A 12,953-nucleotide genomic window follows, 5' to 3' on the forward strand; every position below is an offset into this window, starting at 1 on the left:
CCTCAGAGCTTCACCCAGGGGCCACTCTGTGTGGTCTCCAATTATGTGATCCCTGGGACACACCGTCACAGCGATCACAACGACAGTCGGCACATCAGCAGATTGCTCCTCTGTGCCTCCATCCCCTCCTGTACTTTGCTATGAGGTCCTGCTGTTTATTGACAGTGGAAACTTCATAGTTTTGCTCAGAGACCAGCCTGCGTGCTCTCTGGGCATACAATCGCTGTGACAGCCAGCAATCACATCGTATGGTGCATGAGCAGAATATGCTGCTCTGCACCTCCCCCTCCACCCCCCTTGCACACAGCTCCGAAGTCTTCACTGTCAATAGACAGCGGAGACCTCAGAGCTTATCCTGCGACCAGCCCGTGTGGGTGTGTGATCGCTGGGTCAGCCAGTCACAGCGATCACAAGGAAGTTTGTCACAGTGACAAACGTCATTGGCTGAACGCTGATCTCCCTCTCCTTTAGCCTATCAGAGAGGGAGATCAGCACTTCTGCCTCCACCCCCAGCAATGCTCCGTGGTCAGCTGTCAGAAGACAGGTATGATCACACAGTTTTGCCCAGAGACCACTGATAGGGCATAGTGGTCTCTGGGGCATGTGAGCACTGTGACACTGTAAAACCTGAAAATGTGCCTGGTCTGGAAGGGGGATAAAGGATCTGGTATGGAAGTGGTTAAAGAAGACCTGACACCAGATATGAAAGACCCAATGTAATACAGTGAAGGAAATAAGTATTTGATCCCTTGCTGATTTGAAAATTTGCATGAACTGTCTATAATTTTAAGGGTAGGTTAATTTTAACAGTGAGAGAATATCAAAAATAAAATCCAAAAAATCACATTGTATACATTTATTTGCATTTTGCAGAGAGAAATAAGTATTTGATCCCTTTGGCAAACAAGACTTGGTGGCAAAACCCTTGTTGACGCGCACAGCAGTCAGAGGTTTTTTGTAATTGGTGATGAGGTTTGCGCTCACGTCGGGAGGAATTTTGGTCCACTCCTCTTTGTACATTATCTCTAAATTAATAAGATTTTGAGGCTGTCGCTTGGGAACTCGGAGCTTCAGTTCCCTCCATAAGTTTTCTATGGGATGGAGACTGTCTAGGCTACTCCATGACCTTAATGGGCTTCTTTTTGATCCACTCCTTTGTTGCCTTGGCTGTATGTTTTGGGTCAGTGTTCTGCTGGAAGACCCAGTCATGACCCAGCCACGGAAGAAAGGAGGTTGTCACTCGGGATTTTACAGTACATGGCTCCATCCAATCTCCATTGATGCAGTGAATTAGTCCTGTGCCCTTAGCAGAGAAACTTCCCAAACAAAATGCTTCCACCTCCAAGCTTGGCAGTGGGGACAGTGTTCTTTGGGTCATAGGTGGCATTTCTCTTCCTCCAAACATGGCGAGTTTAGTTAATGCCAAAGAGCTTAATATTTGTCTCCATCCTGAGTGATTGGTGGAAGGTGCTGTGGTCAGATGAACATGCAGCCCATGATCTCTGTCCACCACCAACTTACAGGACCTGCATGGTCCAGGGGTTGGACCCCCACAGATTACATACCTATGCTTTGGATCTTTTTGGGGATCTAGAACTCCTCTAACAGGTCTTGCAATATGAGCAAGATATAAGATAAACTCAATACATCCCTCATATGCTTCATTCGGATTCTTCGTGTGATTATGGCCAGATGTTTTGGATAAATAGTAAAACTGTCGCGGAACCCACCTTTTAAAAATTGGAGTGTGGCCTCCCTAAGAAAGAAGTTTTGTTTCTTCGTTGAATTCTAGCTTTGCATACTCTGAAAAATCCCTTTGAGGTTTGTAGAAAAATAAGGCAGAAGATTGTATTTGGAATGATAGAGCGCGGTGTCATTACACAGAATATATCAGGTAAACAAGCCACAAAGCATGTCTAGGTATAGATGTAGATGTATGAGATAAAGGTAGATTACATTCACGCTCGCTTGTAAATCTGAGAGCCACTAATTTGTTCCACCTGCATCAGAGATGCTTAAACAGCCTACAGACTGAGCACCTGATGGAGTAAATATATGGTTATGTGCCAGTAAGCAGCTGGGCATGTGAGTTGTGTTATTAAACAGAGCAGAAAGCAATTAAGATGCATTGTAAATTATGCAGATTCCAGTTAGCACCAATAATACCATTCGGCGAGAGCGCATCAACAGTGTATTCCTTCAGTACAACGTATTCACAACATCTCCAGACTCGACGTGATGCAGATCTTTGCAAAAAAAAAAAAAAATTCCTAGCTTGAATCACTGCCAAAAAGTGGAGTTTTCCTTATTTAGGAGCTGTCTGTTAATGTATTGTATTCAAGCAGAAGCGGCCTTACAAGTTAACAATGAAATGACAAGGTAAGAGGCACTTATTGGATTAAGTGTGATCGACATCTTACAAGAGCTGAGCTTCCACTAGATTGCGTTACCAATCTTACAAAGTTGGACATACACACTAGATAGCTATTGGTTAAACATGATTGGTCAGATGTTCTCCTAGCTGGCCCTGTCCGGATAGGCGTATCACAAGTGAAGCCGTTTTTAGAAAAAACATGATTTTGTGATATGTTGTCACGAGATGATGTGCTAATTATCCCATTTGAGTCTATGTACATCGCATAGTGAAGGGTGGAGGGTTCAAATTCAGCCTTTCAAAGCTTTTGTTTGCATGTTGTTATATTGTGTCCAGTTGGTTTAGTGAAAATTTGGAGTCCTTGAACAACTTGAGATAAATTTAGTGTGGATACATCTCTAGATGTGTCCCAAGACATTGGAGTGAATTTATTAAGACTGGAATATTGTATATGTTAGGTAGCTCAAATTTTGTAATCATATTATCCATAATATTTTTGAGTGCAGCACTGCTTATAGGCATTGATTAAGGTTCTTATGCCTACAAGCAAACTCTGGTTGGGTCCACAGCCAGTTAGATCCTTGAGACGTTGATCCAACCAGAAGGCTTCCTAATTGCCCAATCCCAATCTGAAAGGTATTTAAACTCTGCATTGAGACTACAGAAGCATCTGCTAGTGATTTTAGTTAGGTTTTTGTTCTCATAACTTATCTAGTTATCTGCTTATAGCCATTGCTTACTGTTCCTATGCCTACAAGTCAAACTAAGGCTTTGTCCACAGTCAGTTAAATCCTTGAGACATTGATTCAACCAGATTGCTTCCTCATTTCCCAATCCTGATCTGAGGCAATGTATTTAAACTCTGCATTGAGACTACTGAAGCCCCTGCTACTGATTTTAGTTAGAATTTTGTTCTCAGAACTTATCTAGTTATCTGTGACTCCCTGGTTACTGAGTTTGGCTTGCTTTTCTGGTTCTCTAATTTCTTACTGTTTTGGTTTTATCTGTGAACTCCTGCAATTGACCCTGGCCTGGAGGCTGTTCTGTTAATGCTTTGGATATCCCTGTGCTCTCCTGGTTTTGACCCTTAATTTGTCTGCTGTTGGGTTGGTCTGTATATTCTATATCAATAATATTTAGAGTTCTAATTTTAGTAAAATATTAAAGAAGCTGATTTTGCTCTAAGTTAGAGGACTCCCATGGAGAAAAGAAAGGTGTAGTCGGAAAAATAGGTTTATTTTTGGCTAAAGATAATGTTTTAATAGTGAATACTATGCTTGATAAATACTATTAATAGCTAGAGATTAGAGATGAGCGAACACTAAAATGTTCGAGGTTCGAAATTCGATTCGAACAGCCGCTCACTGTTCGAGTGTTCGAATGGGTTTCGAACCCCATTATAGTCTATGGGGAACATAAACTCGTTAAGGGGGAAACCCAAATTCGTGTCTGGAGGGTCACCAAGTCCACTATGACACCCCAGGAAATGATACCAACACCCTGGAATGACACTGGGACAACAGGGGAAGCATGTCTGGGGGCATAAAAGTCACTTTATTTCATGGAAATCCCTGTCAGTTTGCGATTTTCGCAAGCTAACTTTTCCCCATAGAAATGCATTGGCCAGTGCTGATTGGCCAGAGTACGGAACTCGACCAATCAGCGCTGGCTCTGCTGGAGGAGGCGGAGTCTAAGATCGCTCCACACCAGTCTCCATTCAGGTCCGACCTTAGACTCCGCCTCCTCCGGCAGAGCCAGCGCTGATTGGCCGAAGGCTGGCCAATGCATTCCTATGCGAATGCAGAGACTTAGCAGTGCTGAGTCAGTTTTGCTCAACTACACATCTGATGCACACTCGGCACTGCTACATCAGATGTAGCAATCTGATGTAGCTGAGCCGAGGGTGCACTAGAACCCCTGTGCAAGCTCAGTTCACGCTAATAGAATGCATTGGCCAGCGCTGATTGGCCAATGCATTCTATTAGCCCGATGAAGTAGAGCTGAATGTGTGTGCTAAGCACACACATTCAGCACTGCTTCATCACGCCAATACAATGCATTAGCCAGTGCTGATTGGCCAGAGTACGGAATTCGGCCAATCGGCGCTGGCTCTGCTGGAGGAGGCGGAGTCTAAGGTCGGACCTGAATGGAGACTGGTGTGGAGCGATCTTAGACTCCGCCTCCTCCAGCAGAGCCAGCGCTGATTGGCTGAATTCCGTACTCTGGCCAATCAGCGCTGGCCAAAGCATTCTATTAGCGTGAACTGAGTTTGCACAGGGGTTCTAGTGCACCCTCAGCTCTGCTACATCAGATTGCTACATCTGATGTAGCAGTGCCGAGTGTGCATCAGATGTGTAGTTGAGCAAAACTGACTCAGCACTGCTAAGTCTCTGCATTCGCATAGGAATGCATTGGCCAGCCTTCGGCCAATCAGCGCTGGCTCTGCCGGAGGAGGCGGAGTCTAAGGTCGGACCTGAATGGAGACTGGTGTGGAGCGATCTTAGACTCCGCCTCCTCCAGCAGAGCCAGCGCTGATTGGCCGAATTCCGTACTCTGGCCAATCAGTGCTGGCCAATGCATTCTATTAGCTTGATGAAGCAGAGTGTGCACAAGGGTTCAAGCGCACCCTCGGCTCTGATGTAGCAGAGCCGAGGGTGCACAAGGGTTCAAGTGCACCCTCGGCTCTCCTACATCAGAGCCGAGGGTGCGCTTGAACCCTTGTACAGCCTCAGCTCTGCTACATCAGAGCCGAGGGTGCGCTTGAACCCTTGTGCACACTCTGCTTCATCAAGCTAATAGAATGCATTGGCCAGCACTGATTGGCCAGAGTACGGAATTCGGCCAATCAGCGCTGGCCAATGCATCCCTATGGGAAAAAGTTTATCTCACAAAAATCACAATTACACACCCGATAGAGCCCCAAAAAGTTATTTTTAATAACATTCCCCCCTAAATAAAGGTTATCCCTAGCTATCCCTGCCTGTACAGCTATCCCTGTCTCATAGTCACAAAGTTCACATTCTCATATGACCCGGATTTGAAATCCACTATTCGTCTAAAATGGAGGTCACCTGATTTCGGCAGCCAATGACTTTTTCCAATTTTTTTTAATGCCCCCGGTGTCGTAGTTCCTGTCCCACCTCCCCTGCGCTGTTATTGGTGCAAAAAAGGCGCCAGGGAAGGTGGGAGGGGAATCGAATTTTGGCGCACTTTATCACGCGGTATTCGATTCGAACATGGCGAACACCCTGATATCCGATCGGACATGTGTTCGATAGAACACTGTTCGCTCATCTCTACTAGAGGTGAGCGAACACTGTTCGGAACAGCCGTTCCAAACAGCACGCTCCCATAGAAATGAATGGAAGCGGCCGGCACGCGGGGGGTTAAGCAGCCGGCCGCCGGCAAAGTCTGTGTGCCAGGTGCTTCCATTCATTTCTATGGGAGCGTGCTGTTAGGATCGGCTGATCCGAACAGTGTTCGCTCATCTCTATTAATAGCTATAATATTTGATTGTGATGGATAAACGGAAATGGGACATAATGATTTTTTGTAAAACATAAGGTTACAAGGGCAAAGTGAAGCCGTGACTGTCCTTGCGCTAGGTACTAGCATTGTCTCTCTGGTTTTTGGATCTGTCGGGGAGCCTAAAAACAGAGAGGTGGAACACTAAAGCAGCGGTAACATGTGGAGCCCAGTTGACACCTTTGACCATAATGGGGTCCATCAGAGGAGGTACAACTTTTTCCTCCGCTGATTTTGGGCAGAAACTGCGATGGAGTCTCCAACAGGGTCTTTGGTGCAGATGTGACTGTAGCCTTGGGGAGAGTCATCAGGAAGGGAAAGCTCTCTGGGAGAAAAATGTAAATTAATTCTCTGTAATAAAAGACAGCAATCCAAAATTGCATTACAAAGTTGTCTTCAAGAGGGTCGTCTTCTCAAAGAAGATGGCTAGTGTGGGAAACGGAAAAACCGTAACAGAAAACATGGTCTGGGTACACAGGTGATCTTCACAGTATAATATTGCCTTCTTCGGATATGACCATGGACAGCTGAGGACATCTCCGTTTCAGCCCTTAGGTTCCTCTCCGCCCAGGGCTGGGATCACATTAGATATCTGTCTCACTTTTTTGGAGGAAAATTTCTTAATTGAATAATCTTTATTTGCTGTGCCGACTAGAGACGGAACAAGATCACGGCTCTCTGGGCAAAATATAAACTAAACAGATCTCGCTAGAGCATATCGGAGTTCCCAATGGCAATTATATCTTTTTTTACAAAAATAAATAACTTAGCAAAATCAGGTAGTTTTGAGAGACGTTCCTTCTGATTCTTGTCAGGGAAACCTTTATTATCGCAGCTGTACAACACATTTCATGATGTCTCTGCGGAGCCGTTTTTCACTCACACATAAATTTGGCTACAGAATTCACAGGCACATTAAATTTAAATGCAAATCCAACTTTATTATCAGAAGTGTCATAAAATTGCTTTAGTAGTTTCCAAGTTGACAAAAAAATATGGATTTTTTTTTTTTTTTTAATAAAATTGTTGTTAAACATGGGTATATTTTTTTTCATTGGCTTATATGAAAAGCGCTTCAACAAACCTACGTAAAATATGCAAGACTGCAAAAAGTCTGCAGTGAATAACAAGTTTATAGACTTTCACTTTCTAGTTTGTGGATCAATATTGTAATTCACTTCTTAGAAAACGGATCAATAAACTATAAAAATTCCAACTATTAACCAAATATTATTGACCAAACTTTGGGTTACAACTACCTGCAATGTTGGTAAAACTATTCCCCAGCTATAAATTAAAGGTCCCATCAGTTACATAGAGATAGGATCACCATATATACATAAATATGAGTCATGAGATGACCAGCTTTTCGAAACAATATAATTTTGATATACTTGGCCACAATCCTTGGCCGCCTAGTGATTGTGTTGTGAATTGCAGCCAGTTTTGATAGCATGTGACAACGCTGTAGTGATTTTTTTTGTGTAAGGAATCCTTAACTAAATGTAATATAAGGTAAGGGTGGACACATCTGTAGATGAAAGAGTAGGTCCCATAACCAAAGTAAAGAAAAAAACCCATCCCTATCACAGACTAGATAAAACCATACAATTTCCAAGTAGAAGATTTTTGGAAATCACTTTAAAGGGATTCTACCATTAAACTACCTTTTTTTCAAATTACCCTGTCGGAATAGCCTTAAGAAAGGCTATTCGTCTCCTACTTTTTGATGTGGTCTGCGTCGCGCCGTTCCTTAGAAATACCGGTAATTACCGGTATGCTAATGAGGTCTCGGCAGCAATGGGGGCGTCCTTCTTCTTCATCTACCTCCTCCCCTTGTCTGTCGTCGTCTTTCTTCGTCATGTCTGACGCCTGCGCAGTCGGCTCTGACACCCTGTTAGAGCCAACTGCGCATGCTCAGTAAGGTCCGTACAGACCTCCGACTCCTGGATGAGTTCACTCATGCGTCGGAGGACTGTACGGACATTACTGAGCATGCGCAGTCAGCTCTAACAGGGTCTCGCTGTCAGAGCTGACTGCGCAGGCGTCAGACATGATGAAGAAAGAAGACGACAGACATGGGGAGGAGGCAGATGAAGAAGAAGGACGCCCCCATTGCTGCCGAGACCTCATTAGCATACCGGTAAGTACCGACATTTCTAAGGAACAGCACGACGGAGACCACATCTAAAGGTAGAAGACGAATAGCCTTTCTTAAGGCTATTCCGACATGGTAATTAGAAAAAAAATTCCTTTTACAGGGAAAGATAAATGAAGTATATGCAAAAAAACCTAAAAATACATACTAAACAGTAGAACATTATCGGATAGGAATACTTATCAAATTGCAACCAATGCATTGCTCTGGGTGAAATTTGCAGCAAATACCCGCCAATTTGTGCACATATAAAAAGAACGTGGTGTGAATTAGAAAATATGCAACATGCCCGAAAATGAGCGTGATTTGTATAATACTGGACAACGTCTATAACCCGTGCCAACCGTATACAAGTTTCTGAACATATGGGCACAGCAGGTGGCGAGTAGCTATGATTGACAGTCACTGTCCTGTTGTAATGGATTGGAGCAATGCTTATGTGCACGGTATATCATTACACATAAGAATGATGATGGGATTGGATTTCTTGTTTATTAATCTTCAAACTAAAGGGTAGGATTATTTAAAGGGCCAACTTATCATGCTTTAGATCCCAATTTTTACTGTACAAGCCATGGAGAGTCCCAATGTTTGTCATTTGTACATAGGCTTTTGTGGCTTTTTCTACTTTGTGTCCCAAAAAAGTGGTCGGAAAGGGGCCAGAAATCTAGGCGGGCCTGGGTCATCTTTAGATTTACTATGACTTATGAGTTACAACAGAAACCTACCCCAGTCTTTGACTAATGTATATTTAATTTCTGGCGGATGGGACCTCTCTGTGGTATGCCACAATTCTGAACAAAGCCTCTTAATAATTTTGGAACATTTTGCACCAGCTCACAAATGGATATAGACTTGTATACAAAGTGCCGGTCTAGATACAATGACCCCCATGTTTCGTATAGCTAGGTTACTAAGTATATTAAAAGGTAGGGGCCACACGGTGGCTCAGTGGTTAGCACTGCAGCCTTGCAGCGCTGGAGTCCTGGGTTCGAATCCTGCCAAGGGCAAAAAACAACCTGCAAAGAGTTTGTATGTTCTCCCCGTGTTTGCGTGGATTTCCATCCCATACTCCAAAGACATACTGATAGGGAAAATCGTACACTGTGAGCTCTATATGGGGCTCACAATCTGTTTTTTTTTTTTTTTTTTTTTAAAAAAGGATATTAAAAGGTAACATAAAATTTAATGGTAAAACACAGTAAAACACACACAAAAGTTAAATTATCAAACTTATTTTTATGCCACTAAAGGTGGTATAACATCTTTGCCTGTTTGGGTCTCTGTGCCACCCTACGCTCGCACACTGCGGTGCAGGAGCCATGTTCAGTTATGATTTCTTGTTGCTCTGTATGAACAATGCTCCATCCTCTCATCTCCATGATTGATTTTCCACCAGATCCATCTCTTACACCTTTGTTTCCTTCTGGCCCTCAAACACTTAATCTTGGTCTTATATGTGTGATTGAAAACTATCTGCCACTCAAGCCTGGGACGGGTTCTGGACTTCCTTAAAGAGGTCATCTGCTTGCTGGCTACTGGGACTCTGTCCTTGCTAAGTGTTTCTACTTTCTCTTTATTGTATTGTATTTACTGACTTCTGACCTTTGGCTTTTCCTGTGACTACTCTTTCGGATTGCGTTTTGGTACTGCTTGTCTCTCTGGGTTTGAACCTTGGCTTTCTGACTCCTCTTCTATGTTGTGTTGCCTTGTTGGCAGCTTGTGTGTACACTTATCTAGAGAAGGGACTGTCGCCCAGTTGTCCTTATCATTAGGATAGTGCGGCAAGTAGTTAGGGACAGGGGCTGAATCGAGTGTAGGACTCACCGTCTCTGTCATTCCCTTCCTCTCAGGTTTCAGCATCAACTATAGGGGAATTGCAACGGACTTTGCCTGATATATTCTAAATATTCAAAAAATAGCCAAAAATGAATAAATGTTGGACCTTACCACGGTGACCCAGGCACCGGCGTTGATGCCACAGGCTTGTTAATTTTAGCCACACAGTCCTCGTCACTTGACATCTTCAATACGTTGTCCTTTAATCCGATATATGAAAAAGTTTAATGAAGAGCATAAACCAACAAGTCATTCCTATTACAAAATTCAAAAACTTATTATTAATTTATCATCCTTTAACTTATTTAACAAAAGAGGAGAAAAAAAAGTAATTAAATTATGGAAGAGATTGGGTTTTATTAAAGAAATCTATTTAATTACACTTATTTATTTATCGCCTACTGACAATGTTAATGTTTTTACGGAATAATTACTCCTATAGTCTACTATTGAGGAAAAAAAAAAAAACTCACCCGACCAAAAAATGTTTTTACCGTTGACATATAAACATATCTTTTAACTTTCTGGAAATTAGAAAAGACAAACCTTTTCATCCGTCTTGGCAGTGTTATTTTTTCTTTCTGAATGTAAAATGAATGCCGTCGCTCTGTTCGCGTCTTTGCTTTTATCTGTAATATAAAAATAATTTTCACTGAAATGAAAAAATATGAAAAAAAAAAAAACTTGGAGACGTGTATTGTCAAGCTCAGAATATTTCACAAAGTTACTTGATTGTGTCGTGAGACCCAACTGATTCAATAATCTAGGACTTGGTTCAAGGTAGCAAAACATATAGGATGAGTGTTGGCTGAGACTTGATTTCAGCAGAATCGGACAGGACCTTTCATGACTTCGGGTACACACGGTTTTATATACTGCTAGAAAGCCGACAGTGCGATGAATTCAGTGGCTTTCTCGTTATTTGGCCCGGGGTTGGACATATTGGTGCCCACCGTCAGAAGGGCATTCCTGAAGGTCTAGCTGGGCTGTAAGGAATGCCCCATGATAGTACTCATCCAGTCAGAGGGAGTGTTTATTACCGTCCAGGAATGACGCTGAGTGGTGAGGAACAGCTCCCCCCCCCCCCCCCCAGTACAAATCTATGAGAGTTCCATATGTCGATGGAATCCCCTTCTGACAGTGGGAAGAGATTGGTGCCAAAACTAATGGCACCCGATATATCCAGCCCAGGGGCAAATAACAGTGCACTGAATTCAGTAGTTTTTCCATTATGTAGCCTGGGGCTGGAGATATCTGTGCCGTTAGTTTCGGTACCGATCTCTGCCCACTGTCAGATGGGCATTCCTGACAGTCTATCTGAGCTGTGAGGAACACCCCTGTGACAGTACTTGCCCATAGCCCTGTACAGGCAGAGAGGGTGTTCCTTGCCACACAGGAATGACGCTGAGTGGTGAGGAAGACCCCCCCTCCCATCCCAAGTACAAGTCTATGAGCATTTCATATGTCCATGGAAAGCCCTTCTGACAGTGGGCGGAGATCGGTGCCAAAGCTAACACCACTGATATCTCCAGCTCGGGGGCATTTAACAGAAAATCCAACAGCTTTCTAGTGGTATATAAAACCACATGTGCAGGAGAACATGAAAGGTCCTCTTTAAAGGGATTCTTCCACCAGAACCCACCCCACAGATAGATAGGTGACGATCATGTGAATCAAACCATGTTCTCCTGGAAATTAATGGAACAATGCATATGCCATCCAACAACAACTCCATTATGAACAGTGGACCGATAGGGTTCTGAGCATTAGAACCCGCATCGATCTGCAAGTTATCCCCTATCCTATGTTTCCAGTAGCCTCTGTATGACCAATGCAAGCAATGGGAACACAGTGAAATAAAAAGTATCATATAAAGCGTAATTCCTGTTTATGCAAACCCCAAAATTTAGTGTCAAGAAACGAATGTATTTTATGTATCTTTTCTTCCTCCGATTCGTCATATATCACCACATTCTCCAGTAATAACAATAGTAACATATTGGTCTTACAAAAAAAATCCAACCTGTGCGGTGAATGAAAGGCTGTGAAGCAGAACACTTCATTACTTCCCCCGGCCCAGGAGGGACATTACCGGCTGCTAATCATCCGACTGCAAATATTACCAAACAAAATGACTCCAACTTTAACCTCTCCTGTTCACCGGGGAAAAATCGGCCCCAGATCGTAAACTTGATGAGCGTTATCATTTTATCGTTAATGTGCAGAATGAGCGCCGTCCTCACTAAGATGCGCAATATCACAAAGAAGAATCCTGTTTCCGTAATTGGGCTTCATGGATATTTGTGATTATTTTAGGCGTTTTATTTTCTTCTGATAGTTTTATTAAGTTCTAATGACAAAGTTTTATAGAGAAATGAGAGAAGCGAATGAGAGCCGTTCACTTTAATCAACCATTAATGCTAAGTGGCGGTCAGTGACAGCGCTGTGCGGAGATATACGGGTAGAAACATTTCTATTCATTATGGATAGTGGCCTGTAATAAGATCTTTTATGATAGAAATCACAGGTGTATATATCAAGGTAAAGGCAGAGCAAGTGGGCTGGGGGCCAAACACTAGGGGGGGGGGGGGAGGGGGCATCTCCACCAAGAGATAAGCAAGTGATAATGATAGTACCATGATTATTCATACTGTGCACCAGATCTCTTTTCTGCAGAATTACTTTTTGCATTGTATGGAGACATCACTTGTACAATATACCGTGACATCATATGTGTACTTAGTGCTCGTTTTCTATGTGTTATTCCTGAGCTAGCATGGTGTATTACTCAGTGTATTATCCTTGTACTGTGACATCACTGTGTGTATTATCCCTGTACTGTGACATCCCTGTACTGTGACATCACTGTGTGTATTATCCCTGTACTGTGACATCTCTGTGTGTATTATCCCTGTACTGTGACATCACTGTGTGTATTATCCCTGTACTGTGACATCACTGTGTGTATTATCCTGTACTGTGACATCACTGTATGTATTATCCTGTACTGTGACATCACTGTGTGTATTATCTCTGTACTGTGACATCACTGTGTGT

The 12,953-nt window shown here is 43.0% G+C and overlaps 1 protein-coding gene across 1 annotated transcript in view; it reads right to left on the reverse strand.

The window, feature by feature from the left end:
* Window positions 1-12,953, reverse strand: part of TCERG1L (transcription elongation regulator 1 like) — a 110,538-nt gene that overhangs the window by 17,450 nt on the left and 80,135 nt on the right. Inside the window, exons 6-7 of the mRNA XM_075257723.1 lie at window positions 10,443-10,525; window positions 10,008-10,096 (exon numbers count right to left, since the gene is read on the reverse strand). Coding sequence (XP_075113824.1) covers window positions 10,008-10,096; window positions 10,443-10,525 — 172 coding nt within the window. The remainder of the gene's footprint in view (window positions 1-10,007; window positions 10,097-10,442; window positions 10,526-12,953) is intronic.

The sequence above is a fragment of the Leptodactylus fuscus genome, chromosome 10 (assembly GCF_031893055.1).
Source record: "Leptodactylus fuscus isolate aLepFus1 chromosome 10, aLepFus1.hap2, whole genome shotgun sequence".
In the NCBI taxonomy this organism is placed as follows: domain Eukaryota; kingdom Metazoa; phylum Chordata; class Amphibia; order Anura; family Leptodactylidae; genus Leptodactylus; species Leptodactylus fuscus.